Source organism: Vanellus vanellus (assembly GCF_965231255.1).
Source record: "Vanellus vanellus genome assembly, chromosome: 2".
Taxonomy (NCBI): domain Eukaryota; kingdom Metazoa; phylum Chordata; class Aves; order Charadriiformes; family Charadriidae; genus Vanellus; species Vanellus vanellus.
In genome coordinates, this window is record NC_138906.1 from 47779019 (window position 1) to 47803725 (window position 24707).

The 24707-nt window shown below is 38.9% G+C and overlaps 2 protein-coding genes across 2 annotated transcripts in view; both read right to left on the reverse strand.

Annotated features, from left to right (window-relative positions):
- Positions 1-24707, reverse strand: part of RPL14 (ribosomal protein L14) — a 291729-nt gene that overhangs the window by 116438 nt on the left and 150584 nt on the right. The gene's annotated exons all lie outside the window — the stretch shown is intronic.
- ZNRF2 (zinc and ring finger 2) overlaps positions 1-24707 on the reverse strand; it is a gene marked incomplete at both ends in the record, with an annotated part of 56726 nt that overhangs the window by 4543 nt on the left and 27476 nt on the right. Inside the window, one exon of the mRNA XM_082478957.1 lies at positions 16762-16857. Within this exon, the coding sequence (XP_082335083.1) occupies positions 16762-16857 (96 nt within the window). The remainder of the gene's footprint in view (positions 1-16761; positions 16858-24707) is intronic.

The window sequence follows — 24707 nt, forward strand, 5'->3', positions numbered from 1 at the left end:
ATCCATCTGCCTTGCACCAAATAGGAGGTAAACACTCCTCCACCTTCCCAGCTATTTGAACAAGTACTCACTAGCCAAAGACTGGTGTCAAAGATGAAATCTGGCAAAAGAGCATAGCATTTCCCTCCTATGTCTGCTCAAGCACTTTTTCCTCCTCTCCTCTATCCCTGGTTAATACTACTACTGTTTTAACTTCTGGTGATTAGTAATTTTTCCTCCTAAAATTCTGCTTTTATCTTTACTGACAAATAAATTTTACTCCACTCCTGCATTTATAGCAAAATAGGTGGTACTGAATTAAAATACAACCATCCTGGCAATTTTGCACATACATTACAAGTTAAAAACGTTTTCTAGAACTTTTGAAAATTATATCCAACAACTATCAAAGCCACCAACTCAGCCATAGTTAAAATTATAGGCAATGCCTTAAACAGTGTGAAATGAAATAGTCTGTCTTTAATCTGAGGACTGCAAAAGCACATGCAATATATACTTTATGGGTTAAGTCATTAAAATCTATGCTACTGCTTTTTGCTTTTCTTTTTAAAACACAGATAGATACAGCCCTAGGCTCAGGAAACCCCAAGTCACAAATCATGGAGACTGCGATAGTATTTGGGGAGATATCACCTTATAGCTGCAGTATTTTATTTCTCTCTAGGCATTCACTGGAAACGGAACACCAAGTTAGAAAGACCTTTGATCTAATCCAGTACGACAATTTTTAAAAATATCTGGATTTTTTCTATAACTTAAAAGCTTAAATATGTCTGTGAAAGCTGCCACCGCAGCTACCTTAACAGTGAAAAAAACACAAAGTGCACCCTTTCAGGAATATGACTGAAACTTATTGGAACATATTTTCTGAATGGTATCTTATCAGCACTAAAATTGGTTAAACAAGAGCCATAAGAGGTTAAAAAATACTGATGAAACTTCATTAAATAGTATATATTACCATATATCTGTTACAGATTAATTAATTTTTGTTGCCGGTTACAAAAACTCTCACAGTTAAGTACTAGAGACTGTCTTTGCTTGTTTTTAAATGGAGTATATCAAGCTCTCAACACCTAGAAGGAAACACATTCCTTCACACGTATAGCATGAATTCATCCACGTTGCAGAATTTATTCTACACTTTTAACAGGTAGCCTTTTGGGAGGATCCAAAGTTTTTCCTTGCAGTGTTACAAAAATAAGTAGACCCGAAGGACCTGCACTTTCCACGGGTAACTATTCGGTAGCCAGCAAGTACGTGTGGATATGATTAGCTTACTCTTATTAAATGTTACTGACTTGATTTACTAAATCTTTCCAGCTTCTGCTGCACCTATTTTTCTCCCTCTCCATTCCTTTCCAGCTATTTCCTACTACGTTTTCCTCCTCTTTGCACCCATTTTCTCCAAAATATCGTTCTCTCTAGACCTAGTTTTTCTACCACGTCTCCTATCCTCCCCATCATCTCATTTCATTTACTATTGCAATGCAGGCACCGGAGAAAGGAGAAAGAGATTAACATTATTAGCCAATATCTGATATAAATAATATGGGTAGCCTTCTTATTTGGGGCTAATATCCTTGGGAGAAGTAGACACTGGAATGGAAGGAAAAGGGACCGTTATGCAGGCTACGCTTCTCTCATGTAGCTCAGTAACTGTTTTTGCAACCTGGTACTGGCTGCAAGCAAAAGCTTTCTCTCCTAGTCCACCCTAAGCACCAGGAGGGCAATCAGTTTCTTTGGTATTCTACCTGTTTTTCAGAGTTCCGGCTGCCACAAGAGGAACATCCTTGATTCAGCATGCTCCAGCTAGGGATCATTCTTGGATGAGCAGGTCAGCACTCCACTGCTGCTCAAAAATTGAGGCAGAACAACACTCTGAAGGACAGCTGATTCTTCAGTGCTCAGAGCCCTCAATAGCAGGGGAAAGATTATTCAGTTGTCACTGCAGAAGCAGCTTATTTTGCCACTCAGAGCTTTCCAAGCTACAAGGTCTGTCAGCAGGCTGAGCAAGGCAGAGCTAACGCCATTAACTTTGTTCACTTATAAAGACTGCACCTTCACAATCAGAAGCTAAACTTGCACTGCCCTCAGCGAGGGACATACCTTCTTAAGAAGCAGTGGGTTCCTGACCAGAAACATTTCTTACTGCTCTAATACAAGCTACCTCCTCCAGACCAGATGCAAAAGGGAAGATTTTGAACATCTAGTGTTTTCACTTGAACCACAGCTAAGTGGTTTTCAGGATTCACAGTGCCAGAAAGTTGAGCCTGTGGAAATTCAGAATTCAGCTCTCCTGACTAACTTCAGTCCAAATTCCCTTTTGTACTGCTGAAAAAAACTAATACCCATATGCTAATCAAACAAGAACATGCTGCAACTTTTTGTGCACTTCCAACAGGCACAATAACCCCAAACACCACTGCATGACTTGTGTGGTAATACCTAGAACTTAAGCAATCTAAAATCACCTTCCACCACCACAATACACAAAACCATAATAACCTCTCTAAAGCAAACTAAATAGCTACCACAAATGTGACACTTCTTCAAATACTAACAAAGCATTTGATGAATTTTGGGGGTGGGGAGGAGTTTGGCATCTCATTCTTCACCTCTTACAGCAGCCCGTTACAATTTCCTAGTCAAAGTCCAAGCATTATCCTCATTTTCCCCTTCCCTCTCACCTTGCCCAGTGTTGGTCCAAGATTGAGATATCTATATACAAACGGATATCCATCACGAAAGACTTCCTGCACAAACATTGCCCACAGTCTTCGGTGCTCCCCCCTCTTAAAACACAAAGGTAAAGGGGAGGGAGCACACAAAACAAAGTAAAAGTCACAGAAGAAAACAAGAGAAATATTTGCAGAATAAGGGCTAAGTTGCAATACTTTTATCACAACACCATGCTGAGCTAGAGGGAGGAGGCTGCAGAAGTTTCATGGTTTCTCAGCTAACCCAACATTTGAAGAACTGGATTTAGATTTCTGTGGGACAGTCTTAGCTTTCAGAAGCTAATTCTGAGAAATAACTAGATGCTTCCTGTTCAGGCAGATAACGATCGGGTGTATGGTAGAGAAAAAATACTCACTCAAATAGTAGCAATAGAAATACATTTTAGGGAACAGTATGAGTATAAAAGCATGTATAGTCCTAGCTACCTGGATACAATTCTAATTAGGTAAACGAAATAATATAGAGGGGAAAGGGATTTGTGCACTTAGGGAAACTTGTTTTGTAAAGAGGTTTGCTTCAGTGGCTTGCCGCAATGGAAATCTATCTGCAACTTTAACACAAGATACATTGTGTCAATGCAAGCTACAGTTCGGGGGAAAAAAAAAATTAAATCCCAAGTTTAAATAACACAGCTTTCAGACAATGTCCAATTAAGTTATGTTGCTCACAGACAAAGTCAAGTTTGCATCCCAGGACTCCCAGTGAAGAGCTAGGCTTTGAAAAAAGGCCAAGTAGTCTGAGAAATAAAGATCCTCACTTCTGAGCAATAACATCCACAGCCACTCCTATGCTATCATGATCAGTGTACCAACTTTCTCAGTCCATATTTATGCTTCTGGTAGAAAGAGTTGGGGTGAAATAGGTACTCATACAAGATAAAATTTATCAACTCAATAGGACATGCAACATCTTGTGCTGCTGTCTTGAGATTTATTACCAGAGTGACTATGCATTTCCACAGCGATTCAAGATTTGCTCTCGATACAGAGAGAATTATCTGATTGACTCCGAAACTTCTGCTTAAGTTAGTCTTTCCAACTTCTGTTTAGTCAGTCTGTTTGCAGTTTGAGATGCCCTTGAACGTTAAATCATCTCAAGATAGCTAAACAACTTTCTCCTTTTGCACTGACTTCTAAAGATAAGTTCCATTCACCGCATTTGTAAGTACCATGTCCTTAAACTGTCGAATTTTAGTCTAGATATGGGCCAAAGAACTGCACCTGTTCACAAACAAACCACAAATCAACAGTCGTCTTGTCCTCCAGACCGTGATGTAAAGAGACTCTGTGCCAGCCTTACCCATCTTGTACTAAGTCCCCATTCCAACTAAGCTGATGTACATTTGTGCTTTGAATGACCCAAGGGAAAACTTGCTCTTGAATACCATTCCCAAGGCTCCCCCCCTGCATCACCCCCTTCGGAAATAATATTCCTGGGAGATGAAAATACTTCTAAATGCTGTCTCATCAGGAGGCAAGTGGGTGAAAAAGCCTTGAATGTAGCAGTACCAAACTAGCACCTCTCCGTGCAACTCCATCATGAATACTGTACTCCAGCACATACTGTCTTAAACAAAAGCTGCTTATTCCAGTGCATGGAACAAGGAAGTTGCCTGTAGGCTGTTTTCTTGGGTTTTAACCAATATTATGTGACCTCTCAGGTTATCAGGAATTAATCTTGAATGTCAGGCGTTAAATCAAAAGTAGCATATAAAGGGGCAAACCCACAAGAAACAAAACAGCATGAAAATGAAACTCCTTATGAAACAGTGTAAGGAACTATCACTTGGGGAATACCTCCTCCTCGGCTTCATCGGGTAAGAATGATTTACATTTCTCAAGGCTGAGTTTACCATCAAAAAGGATCTTACACCACAAATATGCTACAAAAGAAGGAGAGGTTGAGTAAATGGCCAGGGGCAACCAGCATGTATTGCTGACAGAAAGACTCTGCTGCAGTTAGAAAGGATTGTTTCTCACAGGGAGCTGGAGATAGCTGGGATGAAGGAAGCTTACAGAAGTGAGCAAGAAAGAAAGATATCAGTGTGGGATCCATGCATGCAGATCTTTTATCATTTTTATTCTTTGCTAAACTATGCTTATCTTTGAGAAGTAAACCAAAGCAAAATGTTTAAAGGCTACTTACACACACCTGCCAAACTGTACCAGCACTAAGAAACTGCTGTGATAGATACAAAATCAATTTAGGCCTGTCAAGAACTTGGGATCACAATCCAGAGATCCAGTCCAAAGGTGGCCGAACCACATGGTATCCCCCAGAGCAAAGGGCAGAAAGTTAAGTCTTGTCACCAATGGGGGCACATTCAAGAAAAATGAGAGAGGCCTGAGCTGCAGCTCGTCTTGTGTAGCAGATGACTTCTTTACCAAAGGTAGAGAACCAAAACAATAAAACCCAAACCAAACCCAAAACATCCCATGACAAGCAACCAGGCATAAGAACCTAAGAGTGTTTATCTACAGAAGTTTATTCCAGTAGTAAATCACTCGGGAATCTAATTTAATGATGTAATGCGGAAAAGATACCAATGTGGTTAGGAAGAGGGTGAAGAATTCCTTTCATATACCATGCAGAGACAGTTCTCTTCAAATAGCTTTTTGGTCAGAAGGAAGACTTAGTTATGATGCTGTAAGTCTGTTAAAATGAGCAACTTTGCCAAATCAAGACTAGGTACTACTGCCAACAGTGTTCACAAAAACTGGGAAAGTAAAGCAGAGAGTGGATGTGGCAGAGTAGGTACGACAGAAGATAGTTGTCTCTGATCAAACTGAAGGGAAGATCTAAGTTTGAACAAGATCTTGCAAATGCAAGATGTTGATGCGACTGTACAAAAGGATCCCCACTGAGGTTAAGAAATCCCTCTTGCTGTGGCAGCTTTTTAAAGTGACTAAGCTTATTTTATCCCCAACACGAAAGGAGACCAAAATGGATTGCAGTAGGCAGTTTTTCCAAATGGCAAGGCTTCAACCATTCACCATCACTGAAACTACAGTCAGGAGCCAGAGAAATCGCTTTGTAATGATTTTCAATTAAGAAGTTTCATTCTAGTAATAGTCTGCAAGGAATTGAGAGTATGATGGGGACCTGCTGCCTAGTGAAATCTATGAGAACTCATCTAACACAAGGTAGGCAAAGTGGGCACATTAGAAACCTTCATGGAAGGAAAGGGTATGGGAACAGTGTCCCTGAAGAACAGAGGCAGAGAAGGAATGAACAGAGGAAGCTCAGATGCAGTTAGCTAGCCTATTACTCTGAGCAACATGAGTTACTTTAATGGTGACTTGTTTTGAAGTTGGATGTAGGATTTGATTCAGCATTCTGTTCACTTCATCCTTTTTCAGGTTCCTATTCCAGGCTTTCTACAGGTGCCCAGAGCACAAACGGTTTTGCCAAGTCTTTTTTACAGTCTTTTAACATTGGCCAAATAACTGACTCATTTCTTTGCAAGTGTGCAGAGGAGTTTGGTTTGATCTGATGCAAAATGAATGCATAGGGAGCACTAAGGAAGATGGCATGAAAGATGAAACTATAAGCCTAAGCTTGAAACAGGAGGAGGGGAGAAAAACAGGTGTGTCTGACTAAGACGCTATTCTTAGGGAAGATACAATTCATTACTGAGCAACACACAATGAAAACACTGGTGCCAAAACTCAATGTGCATAAAGTCTGGCTTATTAACCCCTGTGCCAGGTGATAGGCCTACAGGGTGCTTTTCCCAGCAGGCTCAAAATCAGTCTTCTCCAAGTTAAAACTGAATGTCTGGTGTCGACGTGCATACACAGGACAGGGATATAAATCACTGCATGTTTTTTACTTGTCTGTCTTTTCTGTTCACAGCAGACAGACTGCTTTTTACAAGCCATTCCTATTTTAAATGCAATTATCCTTGCGATATAGATGGAATGCAAAACATGTCTGAATGCAAAAAGTTCTGATAACATCAAATCTTAAGTCGAAGTTTTCAAAGTTATCTCAATTTTTTTGCTCCATGCTAACCTATAATCTAGTATTATAAATTATTACAGCAAGCAGAGATACAGTATTTCTGGTGCTAACAGGTACCTACAGGTTTTTACTATCCCAGTAAGATACCGAGTATATAGGTCTTTAATTTCAAGAGGAAAAAAACCCAAAGCAACAAACCTTCCTTTACACTTTAAAGCAAATAGCTTCTATTTCTAGATCCTAGCAATTAAGTCAAATACAAGACACCCACATAATTTTCATAGTATTCAGCAATCATGATCATTCACAAATAATAATACTAAAGGATTAACATGGGAGATGTGTTTAAAAAAAAAAACAAACAAAAAAAACCACAAAAGCCCCCAAAGACAATTATCCAGTGTTTGTTCAAAGTTTTATGCACATAATATGGCAGTATAATTTTACAACCACATTGAAGTTTTATTTTTATCCTAATTTTTTTAAATCTACAGGCTGTCAAAACTGTTGGACACCATCATGACAACAAGGTGTATCAATTAATACAGCCACAGACTGAAATAGACTTCCTTGGAAAGAGGCGGGGGGCAATGAAATATACAAGTGTCAACCAAACAACTCATCTCCCATCTCTTCGCCTCAAATAAATAATCATTATTTATGGGCTAAAAAATATCATTGACTATTGCCTAGCCACATGAAGGCTATCCAATATCTAATGTTATACATGAAGACTATGGAATTAAACTTTGCACAAGAAAGGAAGGGATGAGGAACACGGTCAACATGAAGAAAATTTGGTATGGCTTTAAATTACAGATAGCTATTAGTGCAGGGTTAAAATGGAAGTTATCCGAGTTTTTTATGAGGAAACTTTAATAAGGTTTCATGAGTGTTAATACAGTTCAGCTCTAAATTGAGCAATAGTGAAGTTTTTCATGTTTCAGCTGTGTGTTAGAACCTGGGGTTATTTCTGCAGCTGAACAAATCTGTAGCCACGTCAGACAAAGTTACGCAAACTTCGGGGAGCAAGAATGTTCCTCCAGGGAGGATACAATAGGCAAGTCTAGTATTTGTGCCTCTGTCAGTATACAATCAACGTAATTCCTGTCAATAGGTAATTTACAGCCTGTTCTAAAATAACTGGATTTTGTTAAAAATACGGAAAACTGGTAATCTTTTCTCCTGTGTAAACAGTGATAATAATCCCCGGTTTAGTAGTGAGCGTACCCTATCACATTAACAGTGGTTTCGCCCAGCTTGGTTCTGAAGACCACTGAAACCCCCTGCAAAAGCTGGACAGACTTCTTTTGTCATTGAAGGGTTGAGTCTGCAACTCAAAAGCACCAGACTATTTAAATAATCCGGTAGCAGGGTTTTAAAGCAAGATTTTAATCTGAAGAAAAAAAAAATTACAAATATAATTTCAGGCATTTCTTCCAATTGATCTGCCCTTGGGGTAGTTTCTGAGCAAGAGGGAGTGCCTCTTATTCTTTTCTATTTCTGCAGAAAAAAAAATCCTGATCTGCGAATAATCCGTTTTAGTTCCTGCAAAACAGTGAGGAATTTAGGGAAGGAAATACCATTAAATTCCTACACAGATCACTCAATCTCAGTGAGATGTAGTTTGGCATTTATTTTTAATAACCTAGAGATTTCAAGTAGCTTTATTTCAAAATCCAGCCAATGAAACCTATTCTCTAAGATTAATAAAAGGTGTGTACTTTCTACAGAGCAACTACAAAAAATAAGTCAGTTTGCTGCCAACAAACAAGTAAAATCTCAAGGTTTTAGAGGTATCAGCTTTAAAGACTGCAGAATTACCATACAAAACTAGGAACGTTGTTTCCCCTGAAGCTAAATTCCCAGCAGTCACAAGACTGCAGCAGTTGCAGACACGATTTATGACATCCTCCGAATGACCTCTCAAAGCTAAAGACTGATTAAGTGCAAGACATGGAAGGTAGCTCCTGTCTGCCCACGTCACAATGATGTGGAGTCACAGCACAGTGACCGTTTGCTACTGAGTGAAAAAAACTGTCCCTTAGCTTTCTCCAGCATGCAGCACTGTACTGCCATTATATAAGAGAAGCACAATGACATACAGTGCAATATATCAGGTTCTCTTCTAACCTGATCTGAATCACTCCTCGCGTCACCCGCAGATGTTCTTTGCGGCGCTGGTTCACAGGTGTATCTGTAATTTTCTAGGACAAGAATTGTCATTTGACTTTAGCAGCACTGTCAGTACCAAAGCAAGACAACAGCAGTATTTGAGGTTAGGGGTAGTTTCTAAAGAAAAGAAACAACTTGAGCTATTCAGCACATGAATGATCCTGTTTTCTCCATTTCTTTCAGAAACAAGCAGGCTTGTTCTACAGCTGTCAAAAGCTTTACTGTATGTATCCAGTGCTGCATATAAAATATTCCTGTGGCACATGTATGCATTTCTAGAAAGGCTATTCCAATGTACTGAGAAAAAAAAAATGTTGTCCCACTCTCAAGAACTGAATTAAGCATGAGGTGACATTGCAGCTATTTTGGCCAGGAGTGATTTGTAATGGCTCCATCACAGGAAGTTCGGTCTAGCAAATTTAGGCCTGGCTCAAGGGAAAGTAGGTAAAGAATCACCCACCAAATACCTTTCTCCCCAAAGGTTCATTAAATGTGTCAGTCACATTCACAAAAAATTGGAGAAAAGTTTAAGATATGAATGGATCTGATCTCTGCAGTGTGTCCTCCTCAGCAGGATGCAAACTTGTCAACTTTACTTCATTACAGCAAGAAAATGTAGCTTAATCCCCAACTCGCACCATGAAAAGGAGTGGTCATAGTTACTCTACAAATCTTTGCCTCCCTTCCTCTTACACGAAGCATAAAATAATAAGCAACGTCAATCCTTCAACCACCACCACTAAACCTCCGAGGTTATATTTTACCAAGATAAATGGGGTAGTCTGCAGTTCTGGGAGCTGCTGTTGCAGACATTCAAAGTACTTCCCTCTCAGTTACACTATGTTCCCATTTCAGGACCTTTCTTCACAGCCACACCTCTAGAAATATACAGCTTACTTTTTTGACTCTGTAGCACAGGGTTGACAGTTTGTGGGTGTGGAGGAAAGATAAGAGACTGCAGCCTCTAAAAGTGCTGCAACTCCACGCTATCACAGACTGACCCAATTCATCCATTGACTGAAGCTGAAATGGGGTCACTGAAGCAGGTCCTACCCCCTTTAGGAGGTAGGTACCCGTTGAACTTGAGTGTGGTTTTATTTAGTGATATTTGTCAGCATTATTCTTTGAAGTGAACAACCTCCCTCCCAACAAAACTGAACGGTAACAGGCTGCTTTTGCAGTGCTGCTTTTCTGTGAGGTACTGAAAACTGTTGAAGGAGAGATTTGGGATGGTTGGAAGGAAATACAGCTTTACTGAACAAAAGACAGGAAGAGCTAGAGTTTACCACTGTTCCTCTTGGCAGCCTGGTTTGGACCAGTAGCTACCCACATCTACACTGGTGAACACCAGTAAAAGTTTCCTCCTTGTTCAAATGTTACCAATAATTCCCAAAGGGAGGAAGTACAAACTAATCATATGTTTTAATCAAGTTCTTCAAACACAATTTCCCTCCTTAAAATTGTATCAATGATTTGCAAGACAAGCTATGAAAAATCTGAGCTGATATTATACCAATTCACAGAATAATAGCTGTGCAAATGTCTGAGATTAAAATTCTATTTACTACAGTAATGTTCTCTCAAAGTTCAACAGATGTTCAACAGTGTTAATTATTTTCAAGAACTACTGAAGAAAACAGTTTTAAAGCATCAGGGAAGCTGAATGAACCTCCTACATACTCTGGAGGATGTTCCTGACTACACAAGATCAAAACAAGAGTAAATGTCACTATTTTAACTGCAAGCACAGGATAAGTGTCTGTTTACACATCCTGTTAAAATACCTTATAACATATGCTCTTTTCCCTCCCCAGCACCCCCGAGGACAGAGCACAGAACTATCTAGGGCAGAGCAAGAAGCTAGAAACTTTTACCCAAGAATCTAGCTAAACTCCAAAAATAGAAGAATTAAGACATTCTATGAAGAATTTTGTACCTCAGATAAAGTGGAATGAAAGAACTGGTTTGCCTTAGTATTATTTTGTACTGCTTTGCTGAAAGTCTAGTCCTATTAAAGGATGAGGACAAGGAGGAAGGCTTAAGCTTTTCCAGGCAGACTGGCAAGATGCCCTCTTGCAAGGTCTTTTAGGGTACGATCTCAGGAGCCCTGGCAGAGAAGTGAACTTGAAGTTAGCGATTCTTTTCATTCCAGACTGAAGTTTTAAGTGCATCAGTCAAAACACTTGACAACATCAGCCCTGCCGAGTAAAATACTCTCCCTTTTTTTTTTTTGTGCACAAAGTGACCAAGGAAATCAAAGTCACTGCAGGGGTTGGAGATACTAAAATCACATATCTCGGCGGTCCAAACGTTAGGATAAGGTGCGCTATTTTTCCTCCCTTCTACTGAGCAATATAAACTGAGTAAGTTCTGGCAAAAGTAGCTTGCCCCAAAATGTTGAAACAGCCACCAAACAACAAAGCTTATACTTGTGTTAGAAAAAATTAGGTCAGTCCTATTCACAAAGAATGTCTTTACTTTTGATCAAAATGCATATGTTATGGCTATCATTTATATGTTGACAACTCCTCTAGCAGGATTATTGCTCATACAGATTCCAGCTCAGGATGCCAACACTCACTCACATGCAGGCCTCACCATGTAGCAGTACCAGCATTTCTCTTTCCTCACAAGACAAAACTTCACCCAATACCTCAAACTGATTTAGAATAAACAGCGTATTTAAATCCTCGTGACAAAACCCTGCTTTGCATCCTTGCTAACCTAAATCAGTTGCACTGTTGGGGCCCAAATCACTATGAATTCGGTTAGACAGCACACGAGTATTGGGCTAGCTGTGTATGGTGTTAGATTCAAACACCCCAGAAGACAAAGTACATTGCCAGACAGGAAAAGCACATCAAGTTTCAGACATGTTTTCCTTGCAGTACACCTAGCTTAATTTTTCAATATTCTGTCTGCAATAGTCTTTCCACATACTAATCCCTCCATTCAAACCAGAGCTGAGTAAACTTTAAATACAAAATCCTATATGTAATCCCTGCTCTCTGTGATGTTTGATCCCCTGCTCTTCTTTGCTGTGACAGGGGTCAAAAATTAAGTTATTGTCATTTAAAAAGAATAATTGCAAAGTAGTTACCTTGAGTAAAGAAAAACCTCCAGCAGCTCGTGCACTGGGTATCTCAACATTCTCCCTCTCTGAAATTACACTAGCAAAAGCTTTTCCCCTTAAAATGAACCCCAGTAAATACGTTGGCGCATAATCAGACCCACTGCCATATCTGAATTAAATGCAGAGCAGTCTGAGTGAAAGCAGCACTGATGTCAAAGCAGCACCGATGTAAAAGCAGCACCACCCCTGAGCAAGCGGCTTTAAGGAGACCCGCTTAGAAAAGTTTCCAGTAGAACAGCGTTCCAACACAAAGTGCTGACTTGATGAAACCCAAAATATTCCACAGGAATGTGCTAATTCAATCAAAACTTTTGAAAGAGGACAGGCCGGCTCGCCAAGCCAGCCAACCAGTCTAGTGAGCTGACTGGCTCTCCCCAGCTCTCCAGGGTCACTGGCTTCCCCACCTGGCCAGGTGCCAGGCTGCTAGTCCCTGCTCTCAGAGGGGCCCTTTAACAATAATAATAAAGTCTTACAAAGTGTTCTGAGAAACAAACAAAGGAATTTTAAAATGAAAACCAGAATTACTTCAGAAGCAACTGCAAGGTTTCTTCAAGAGAATAAGTTGCATTTGTTGCAAAGCATCTAATGTTAGTGCCCTTAAAGACACAAGTATCTCCTGTCTCCTCAAGTTTTAGAAAACATCTGCCAGTGAAAAAAAATAATTATTAATTTTTATAATTATATTCAACACCCATACTTTACCAGATAGGTCTAATCATCAGCAGGGAGTTAAAGGCAAGTTGCTTCCAAAGCACTTGCAAAGTGTTGCTCAAATGAATGCCCCTGCTTGACCAAAACACAGGGCTACCTTGTAAGCAACATCTTGCACAGAGGAGTCCTTAAGCAGGATCCCTGCATAACCCACTGTGGCCAACTTGAACGAGATGGTGCAAGGGACCACATTTAACACTTTGGAGAAGCTCAAAGGAACAGGTATGGCTATATAATATTTTAGCAGTGGTTGTCAAAAAAACCTGTCAACTAGCAAGTAACCCATTTTCTTCATAAAACTGGCTTTTAGCACCCTGTGCCTGTGACTAACCAGTGCATGGGACCTATTCTGGCTTCTCAGGCACTCAGCAAGCAATAGGATGAAGAAAGTTTTTAATTGCTAAAAAATGTAAGGCTATTTAAGACAGTAGCACCAAACATCAAAATGTTTTCACACAATTCCATTCATTTAACCAGCTTTTGTATCAAAATGTGTAGATATTGGTTCATGTGTGAGCACCACAAATAGTTTAAGAGATACTTGGAACAAAGTTCCACAGAAAAAAGAAAGAGCTCTTTTTACATGCCAAACTGAGTCAGCAATGAGATCTCTGTTGCAGGCAAGTCACATGATTTTGAAAGAATAAGCCTAATAAAATGTACCAATTTATTTATATGAAAATCAGCACAACTTCCAGCATAGAACTGGTACAAATTTGTGACCGCTCTCTCTCAGAAAACACATATAAATCGGACAGCTGCCAGAGTTTGCAGTTCAGTGACCCTTCCTACTGCCAAACGCAGTGTACAAAGGTAGCTCAGAAAGCAATTAGAGATTGGCTGGGAGGACTCATTATTTTTTTTAAACTTCAAGTCACAACTAAACAGTCTTATAACATTTTTCTGGGGAAGACTATGCCTCAGACTCACATTTAAAAAGACAGAAGGTTTGTCTTCTCAGAATGACAAAACACATACAATTTTCTCCCTGTTGTTTCTTAGAAAGAACAACTAATACATTTACAGTATCACGAGAAAACACATCTAGAACAGAACTAGACATAAGCACAATTCAATCCAACTGCTCAATTTTTAAACATCTCACCACCTGCAAAGTCTAAGGGTCCCTTCAACTACTTGCAACACAAAATTCAGAGAGAAAAGAAGGCGAGAGAAAAAAAAGGAAAAAAAAAAAAAAGGTATTTTTCCTGCTAGTCATAATAGGACTGGGAAACCACCAGTGACCAACACAAGCAAATGATGCCTACTTGGCTCTATTTGAGTATGTATGGCATAAGACCAAGATAACAATGAGAAAGTAAAGCATAAAGAGATGCCTTCCATTTTGGAAGAAAGTGTTAGAAGTTGATAGCAGCATCTGTTCTTATCTCAAGCTAAACTTGAGATGCCTTTCTTACAGTTTATGACAAAAAGGCAGATCCATCACTGATGATCTCATCATGGCAAACATAAAAAAAAAAAAAACCAGGAAAAAATGCATGCATATAGAAATTCATATGCAATTCTGGGCCTGTAATCATGGCAGCATTAAGTTATCAATCTGCTAGTTAATTCTCTTTCATTAGCGTCATTAAAGGGATCACAATCATACCACAAAGTAACAACTGAGTGCTGCACAACTCAAGCTATATCTTTAATTTCTTTGTGCTGCAATAACTTAAATAACCAATTATAGGCTATAATTTAAGATTTAGTCGATGACTCCAGGAGCTAACCAGCTGGAGTTACAAGGATCAATGCACAGTTCTATTAAGTGTTTATGAAAATAAGACAGCATATCTAAGTAAGTGTCTCTCTCAAACCAATCTATGTAATTTAGTAATCTTCTCCTTTCAAGCTCATATAAACCATTTCCTAGAATAAGTATCAGATGCTCTTTATACAGTAGACAAACTGTATTGAGAAATAACATGATGCTGGTCATATCTCATATTGCATTGTCTACAACTGCTTTTGCCATGTTGCAGATTATCAAGAGAGTGGCTTCAGGTGCCACTTATAGGTTTTATTTCTGCTCATTTATATGGAAGTTTTTTAACTTGATGGACTCCACAAAGGTAACAAGGTGGTCCAAAGAAGCTTCAACCCGCAGCATGCCAGCCGAGAGAAACAGTGCAGGGAGAAGGGGAAAAAAAACCAAACAAACAAACCAACCAACCAAACAAAAAGAGGTCAAATATGGCACTGTTGTGATACAAATAAACATCTCAAGCAATTCTGAGAGGTTATGTTATGTGTTGTTTTTTTGAAAAAAAGTCAGCTGAGCGTGCTCATTACGTACATGTAGGAAGCAGCAGGGGCAAAGGATTTCAGTCAGTCAACTCATAATTTGTGCACATCCCATCAGCTGGATTACCGCCAGAGCTTGCTCTCTGCCAGCTTGCCTTCTCCTGATGCACACTAACTGATCCAAAGTATATTATCCCTCCCTGACTGAGGCGATTAGCTTCCTTCTCCCTAATGTTCAACATCCCTCAGTACACAGATTTCTAACAACCTATCTTGGAAAATGCTTAATTCTAGTTTACAAAAGGCAGAACAAAAAGAAACAAAGCCACCTCTGTTAGATTAAGTCAACCTTCTCAAATACATATGTGGCAACAGCAGAAGAAAAAAATATTTACTTTTCCTGAGTGTTGTGCTTTGAAATAGATTTCACAGCTGTAAGTATATGATTTCAAATTATTTTTACAATTAAGGCCAAGCCTTATTGCTATCCAGGCAAAGAATAAGGTGGGCCCAACCACCCTTCAAGGCTTGTTCCAATAAAAAAAATACAGTGTAGGATACCATAACAGCAAGGGAGCCAGGAGGGTCAAAGAGCCCATAACACCGCAGGTTATTTACACAGTAAATAACTTATATTGGAAGGGACCCCTGAAGGTCTTCTGGTCCAGCCCCTTGCTCAAAGCAGGACCAACTTAGTCTAAGTTGCTGAGGGCCTTATCCAGTCAATTTCTGATAATCTCCAAGGATGGAGGTTGCACAGCCTCTTCATGTGTGTGCCACTGTGTTTGACCACCCTCATTATGAGGCATTTCTACCTTATATTGAATCAGATTTTTCCCTGATGCAGCTTGTGACCACTGACACTCAACTTTTTGCTGGGCACCTCCAAAAAGAGTCCGACTCCCTCTCCTCTACAATTTCTTTGTAATTGCTTTTTGTTCTCACATATTCCACATCTGGTGACTGTTTGTTGAGCAATAAGCTCATTCAGGAGGCACTGTAAGATTTCCTGATGGTAGGGCAGCTCTGCCAAAGTAGGCGCTAAGATTTTCTAATTCCTAGTTTTCTGAAACCTTTTTGTGCGCTTGCCATAGAACTGTCAGCCTAAGCCACAGTAAGAGAAAGGTTTGATCCCAACAGTGGCAGAAGTCCTGTTTGCCTTGCATCAAAGGTTGCCTTGAAGGAGAGCTTAGTAGCAGGGAAAAAACAGACCTACCACAGGTGATTAATTTGACATTGGCAAGTCTCACTAAAATCACAAACACACATGTATCTCTACCAGTCCTTATGAAGTATTACGTATGCAATCAGCTGAAGAAGGAGAAAGTTCTTTAGCTCTTTCAAGAAAGGGTCATTTTCTTGAATAAGGTGCAAATGCAGTGTGTCTAGTAAAAGTCCTTAATAATGTCCCCAGAAGGAGGCTTGATCGACCTGCCTCACCATTTGATGTCATTAGATGAGAGGATGTTTAAGCTACACATATCTCAAGTGGACACTAAATGCACACTGACCAATATCTGATCTTGTGGTCAAAAAATGGGATAAACACACTCAAATAAGAATAATTTTATATTTGCAGAGCAAGTCAACAGTGTAAATTATACTGGCAGGCAGTATAAAAAAAGACCAAGTTCTTAGGAATTACGTTGCAATATAAACTACAAGCAAAAAACATACACCATTTCTGAGTCCACTGAATCAGTTACCAGAGGATCTTACAAATAAAGCATTATTATCAGGCTAATGGTTAAAATTAATAAATAATTATCAGCTTACTTCTTTCTTACCATTGTAGGTTATCCTTGGTTTTGTCAAACACATCACAAGATGTAAATCCATTTCATCAGAAGATACAAATTTTGAACATACAGGGCACTTGAATCCTATGGAAAATAAAAATATGTAAGTGTAAGTACACTCAACCATGTTGCAAATACATATAGTCAAGCCAAAAAACTATTCTGCACATATCTGGCAGCTTTTCAGTTTTGACTTGACATTTCTTACATTAATATAATTCCCTTAATTTCAAAAGATCTCAAAATGGAATATTGTTTCTGCAAAATGATCTGTTGCCAATTGCAAACATGTCAGCACCTCTGGAACACAAAGTTTCCCAACAAATCTAACAACAGTTTAAGACAAGTGCAAGAAGATAATGCGACTCTACTAAAACAGAAATTGGAAGTGTATAGAGAACTAAGCCATTAAAATCTGAACTTGGGCAGGAGTCCAGAATGAACACCTTCCCTTTTACTAGGAATAGCATTGAAACTTTAACAAAGGATCTCAGTTTTACACCTCATCATGCTAGCTGCAGCATCTTTTACCAGTCTGGAGCACAGGGAAAACATTAACTCAGGGGTGTCACCTCACCTACTGAATCACTAATATTTCCTGTAGCACTGAATTTGTTTGACTTCTCTCATCCTAGCCAAGCATGACCTTGTTTAGCTTGTGAGGTCACAGCCTGAGGCAATATGGGGTAAAGAATAATTAAGACAGTCTGGATTGTGATGCAATTGCATAATAGTCCATGACAAAACTGCTTAATACTTTAATTTATGTAATTACCAAAGACAACAGTCTCCCAGTTAAAGGAAAAGATTGGTTGGACAAGTTTTACTGTCCACAGTCTGAGAAAAGTCTGACTGATTTTGATCTGTTGAATAATTAACACACAAGTGAGAGACAAAAAGCCACCAAAAGGGATCTTGATGCGTAACAGCCGTTAAGGAGTATACCCACAGGACAACATACAGCAAAAATATCTAAATCCACGCTCAGTGCAAAGGAGCAACTTCTTCTTTGATGCTGTTGAAAAGTAATGATGCAGGCATGTATAAAGGGCCACTGCACCTTCCACCAACATCCATATCTGGGACTGCTCCCACATGTTTTAGTTTGTGGCCCCTTGCTTTTGTACATCAAACCTTGGGAGTCCTTAATGAACAAAGTCAGTCAAGGATGACAAACAACTTGATGCTGCACTTTCAAGTTACTGATGCCTGACAATTTTGATCTTTACTGTTAATTATTATCCAGATGTAAATCAAGCAACTAACCTGCAGCATTAGCACTTGATAGAAATAATGCACTTAATTTATCAAGACAATGATTTTTTTTTTTTTAGTGCAGCCAATAGGAAACAAGTCAAACCAGACAACTGGTAACACCCATGAGGAACTCTGAGCAGCAGCTGAGCATGTACTGGAAACCACTTCCTGAGATAAAGTACAGTTCTGATTCTTCCCATTTTAGTCACAAGCAGTTCATATCTACTTCTTCTTGTATCAATCTTACACTTCAGTTTAAATATTGCTCTTCTCTCCTAATTTTTAATCCTCCTCCCCCAATCCACATCTTTACAAACAACAGTTACAACCACAGGTTAATAAACATACAACAGCCAAACACATCTTCTGGAAAAAACAAGTTGAAAGGATTAATTTACTTGTAGAAAGCTTAGTCAGTGATCCTTCAACCACTGTGTAACCTCCTTCCCCTGGGCTGCATCTCAACATGACTAAAATTGAAATTCTTATCTCAGTCCTCCAAATACCCCAAAACCACCCATAAGTCTTTTGTTATGTTTTTCTTCAAAAACTGACTTGGGGTAAATTTTCTCTCAACCTTTATCAGCATAATGCAGTCTTAAGTCTAGTCAAAACCAACTAAGACCCATGCATTATTCTCATTTATATACCTCTATAAGGCATAATTGACAACATATTTTGATGTGAAAAAGCATGTAACTTCCTTATACACTGCAGACTGAGTTCTGCTGTGCCAGAAGGGAGTGTTTGCATTACAGCAAGTTAACAATTATGTTCATGGCTAGTTAAGCACCGGGACAGGAATTAACAGGTTCCCTCTGCTTTCTTGACAGGACCCTTCTTAGCTTATTCCCTAGGGTCATCATCACGTCTAATTGGGAGTGACAACGGGCAGGGAAAACCATCAATAAGTCTTTAGAACCATTGCTAAAGTTAAGTGTTATTAGAAAGGTAAGTATCCCAGGAATGCCTGGAGGGAATACTTCAAATAAAATAGAAGGGAGAGTTTGAGTAAATAATAATAATAATTTTTTTTTTTTTTTGCTTTTACTTAAAACCATGGTTAAAGATAGACAACTATGAAAAATCTTTCTGGTTATTCACCTAGAGTATTCAGCTGAATGTGGTTATACTACCATATATCTGCCCCTAAACCTAGTAACAGTCCACATCTTAACCCAATATCTTGTGCTTTGTCCAGTGTCAAGGGGTATCGGAAGTACTAGTTCAGCAACTACAAATATCCTCCTGACACAGCAATTCTGGGATATCTGACTGGTATAACTCCACTCAGCACTCAGAACAGTACACTAAAGAACCCAAGCAGTAGAGGACACTACACTTAACTAAGCCTTATGGACCAAATTAGCAGCCAGTGGTAAGGGTGTCTTTGTGGAAAAGGATTTTTTTTTTCCAGTGACCAGCATCAGCTGCGTGCCAGAGACTAGCATTACAGCTGAAAAAGTGCCTTGAGCTCACACCACCTGCTGAAACATTTTTCAAACGCAAGTGAAATCACACTTCTCATTCCTTCACAGCGTTCTGCTGCAATAACCAACCCCTGGATTTAGCCACCTTCCCCAAGAGATGCAAAGTGTTTTATATGAAGGAAATTACCATTTCCAACTCCTTTACTAACCCTAAAGAACAAATTCTTTTGAGTGTAGACACATATTTATTTTATTTTTAACTGTATTTGAAAAATATGAATAAGTGAACAATCAACACTGCCCATGAGGCAGTTAAAGGTCCTTAAAAAAAGCTGGTATTTTCCCACCTTTCCTCAAATCAGAAGGTAATAGTTTCATGACCCAATTTACAATTAAATACTCCATAAGAACAAAGGCTCTATTGTACTACTTCCCAGCAGGCTAACAGCATTTATAGCCTATGTTTGTTTTTACCATCAGTCTCAAGGAACAACTCCGATAACTTTAAGAAAGTTTCACATGACTTTAACAATCAGCAACAGGTCAAAAATAACTTGATCTCTACATGAATTGTTTTACTGAGTTTTGCAGATAAACAACGTATTCACAGACTTTTGGGCAACAGTCATCAGATGAGGTGGCACCAGGTGAAGTGTCCTCTAAAAACTACGAAACTCAATAACTGCTTTCTCACTCTCTTTACAAGGAGATCACAAGAGATAACAATGAGGGTGGTGAAACACTGGCACAGGTTGCTCAGAGAGGTGGTAGATGCTCCATCCCTGGAAACATTCAAGGTCAGGTTAGATGGGGCTCTGAGCAACTTCATCTAGTTGAAGATGTCCCTGCTCATTGCAGGGTTGTTGGACTAGATGATCTTTAAAGGCCCCTTCCAACCCAAACTACATGATGTATAGTTCTAGGTAAAAATTCAGCTTTTACGAAGGTGTTGGTTTCACAGCATCCCTCATCCTCATCCAACATTAGGAACTATCACCTTTGTATTTGGATTGTCACTGTTTGTCAGCATATCACTGCAAAGCTGTCCTTCCTTCTCCCATAGTAGAGAGGACATTGCCTGTGATACAACCTCCGTCAGCAGAAGAACCACCTCTCACCCCATTTTCTTTCTGTACAGCAGGAAAGAACTGAGCACCAAAACTAAGCAAGACCATGCCTCTAGCTGACCTGTCCAAGTACATACTTGAGAGTCAGGGAGACAAATTCTTACAGGCTCCCATCATCTAGTTTCACAACCCTGAGTACAATACCGGAAGTAACACATAACTTAAAACCGTAATCCTGGAAAAAAGTACAATTACAAGAAAAGAGAACAGAAAGTTGTGGTAAAGCTACTAGAAAATCCCAAAGTGGCACAGAAAGTTTGAAATAACTAAACCTGCACAAGTAGTAGGACTTAAATATTCAGAGGTGAATTCTCTCATTCTCCCTTGAATGTATCACTTTCTTCAGACTCTGCTGTCTTTTGCCAATGAACCTCTCCAGTTAGCCAAGAAATCCCATGTTTTCTCACATCCCTCTACAGAACTCCTAACTTTCAGCTCTGGCAGGCTTGGAAACCATCCTCAGGGACAGGTTGATGGGCAGCCACTCACTCTATCCGTACCACTTTCAAGCTCTTATTGATATCTTACTGTGTTCGCCTTGCTTTGCAAACCTCAGACTGTTTAACTTGCTGTTCACTCCATAGCGAAGCAAACAAAAACCATCCAACAAATAACAAACTCCCAAACCTCTATAATTTTTGAAAAATCACATTGGCATTCATCCTGGAATATCTACTTTGTGGTGGGAAAAAAAAGAGCTAAGAGCTTCCAGACAATACAGCAGAGTGTCACAGAACTGCACATAAAGGAAACACCTTAAAGCAGTTTTAGAATTGCACAGAAGAATGGATGATCCTTTTGGACAATATTAAACAGTAGTAGCAAGACATATCCATGAATGAAAACCTGCACCGAGACAAAAGACCGCCTCAGCCCGATCAGAGTAAACTTTTGGCAAAAAAAGTCTGAACTAGAACATAGCCAAAGCCAAACTGAAAGTATAATCCAACTAGCTGTCCTTTTAAAAAGAAGTATCTAACATATCAGTATTTTAAGTTTTTGTACGCTTGTGTTTCCAACCAAGATGGATAAATGCATCTTGCTTTACATGTAAAGAAGTCATAAGCAAAGAGAAAGCCTTGCATACATAGATTTTGTGAAATGTGTTTGGCAATGAGAAGCCTGACAGATGTTACTTACATACTTACACTTGTTCTTTGGCACTTAGAAAAATAAGAATAGACAATCTGGAAGGACAGCATCCAGTAAATACGATGGTATGCAGGGTAGTATGCAAGATTACTGTCACACAAACAAAACCTGCATAATAATGCTAAAACAAAACAAAACAAAACAAGTCGTTGTTCTGCCTGCCCTGCCCTGCCCCACCCTACCCCACCCCTTCAATAAACAGAAAAGACCTCACATAATCAGAGAAGTGTGTTAGAAAGGACCTTAAGAGGTCACGAAGTCTATCCCATACTGGGAAACTGGGTTAAATGTACTTAGAGGATTAATCCGCTCTTAAAAATCAACTAGTGAAAGACTTTACAGCCATCCTAGACAACCTACAATGCTGATCAGCTATTCCTAGAGAGTTAGAAAAATCTTCCCTTACAGAAAAGGTTGATTATTTCTTATGTGTCCAGTAGACATGGAAAACAGTCGGTAACTGTCCTCAGTGTAAAAAACATGTTCACTGGAAAATGTGTGCCCTTTTTCCTTTTTCCCCTAGCCTGCAAAAAAATGATTTAGTCTAATCTTTCCTCACAGGCTCTGATGCCTAAACCTTTTATTCGTATTGCTGTCCTCTGGACTCTCTCCAATCTTAACATACCACATAGCCAAGAACTGGGCAGAGCTTTCAGGTTAAGACTTCACAAGTCCTAAGCAGAAATTAATAGTTACCTGTCACATCCTTCTGTTACACTAGGTTGAATATCTATATATAGATCTATCTATACATAGCAATATCTCATTTATGTATGTGTATATAGGTATGTATATTTTTAAATAAACCAGCGGATGATTCCTCTCATGACCCATATAAACCCTAAATCTTCAGAACTATTACTAGCCAGGTCCCATTTTGTAGTGGTATGTTTTATTTCTCTTCATATTCAGTGATTCTCATTTGTCTTTTTTACTCAATTATGAACACTTTTCTAACACGTTAAAAACAATTATGAACTCCAATTTTGCCCTCCATAGTGCTTTCAGATCTTACAAGTTTGGCATTGTATGTCCTTTTGTAAAGTGCCCACCCTTCAAAAAAAGATGATTGAAAATGTACCCAAAGTGGACCACTGTGATACTTGATTTGAATTGCTCTCCTAGAGCAGCTACGGATGTTTTTCCAACTATTTCAGCATCCACCTACTTTTTCACCTGGACCATATTCTCTAAGTTTGCTTGTCAAACTTCTGTTACTCCCTTTTTCTGTAAACTAATTTGTAAAACTTAAAGAATAAAGAAAAAAAGAAAAGCTCCAGTAAAGACCAAAAGACTACAAGGTCTATCTGAGTTACATGGCCACAGAATTTTCTCTTCTCTTCAGACAGCTGAAATGGAAAGACAGAATGAGTAATTCCTTAAACTGAAAACTATGAAGCTTTGTACATGAAAGCATATTACTTTAATACAGCTAACATCTTACCTGGCAACTTTACCCTTACCATCAAAGAGAATATGAAGTTTATTTCACACTAAATCCAAGAACAGAGAACTGACATTTTAAAAATGTCTTTAAGTTAGAAGGTAAAAGAAAAAAGAGCATTACAAATTCCCAGGGAAACCTTTAGAAGACAATTTCTAGATGCTGTAGCTCTCAAGTGGCTACTCAGAGAAATTTTGCCATTTTATCTACGCCATTTTTTTATTACGGGAGAAAGTGTCTCAATGAAAAGATACATCTAGTTCTCTAGTCTCCATCCTTCCTTATGCTGTCAATGGCCTAAGCTGGGAGAACACAGCACCATCTGGAAAGACTTCTAGAGATGAAAAGAAATAGAGATATACTTCCCTCAATTTGGGAGAGAATAGGAAATCAAACAGAAATAAGGAACACAATACGAAAGTTCCAAACTCTGTCTTTTCTAGTAAACTGAACCAGAACAAGCATAAATAATTTCTTCTTCTCAGCATTTACTGATTTTGTGTTCATAAACTAGAGGGGTTTTCTTCCCCACTTTTGTGCTGTAAAACTGAAGTAAACACACTTGTGGATTCCTTGAGGGAAACAACAGATTTTCTCTTGTATTTTCCGATTTAAAGCTCCCACAGCACTCAGTGGGAAAGGGGGGATATATAAAAGGGGGAATAAAAGCAAACCTGAAACTTATTCTAGTTAAGGAGCTCATGGAATAATTAAAGAAGATGGGTTTGGATGATACTCCATCTCCTAAGCAAAAACTTATGAAAGACTGTGTCTTACTACATAACTTCTTTAGCTCCCTTCATCTTGGCAATTAGGAAAGTGAGATTTTTCAGTAGCAATCACTGAAAAACAACACAGAACAGAATGAAGAAGATAAATTGAACATGGCATGTTTTCTTATTCATAAATAAAGCCTTTATCAACTGCACAACTTTAGGTGTCTAATACCAATGTAAAAGTAATATGCAATGATGATTATAATTGAGCTGCACATTTTTAGAAACTGAAGAACTATATACAACCATGAAAAGAGATAAAAAAGTCCCATGCTAAAATATCTTGCAAACCAGAAGATGAAATTACAGGTGGGAAAGACCTGTGGAAAGATTGATTTCACCTCTTAATACACAAAATAAGAGTTTTGTTATTAGAGGAACAGGTTTTCAGGAGTGTTATTTTAAACTAAATATAAATGCCCAAATATAAATGCCCAAAGGAAGGAAGAAAGATCTTCTTAGCTCCACCTGTATGTGTGGGTATGTGTATTACCTCCCCATCCCATCATCCATAGGGATCTGTAGTCAAGGGAGATGAGACTCCTCAAATCTCCTTCGTCCAAACTCCTAGAGAGTTTATGTGCTTTCAAATTGACAAGCATAGTAACAAGAACAGTTTTTAAAGTGACTCGTAAGCTGTTAATTTGTTCTTTCACTTACTACTTTATTAACTGTATTTCACACATGTCACATCCCCTAGCACAGACCTATACGACAAGTTTCCAAACGGAACAGAAGCAGCTGAAGA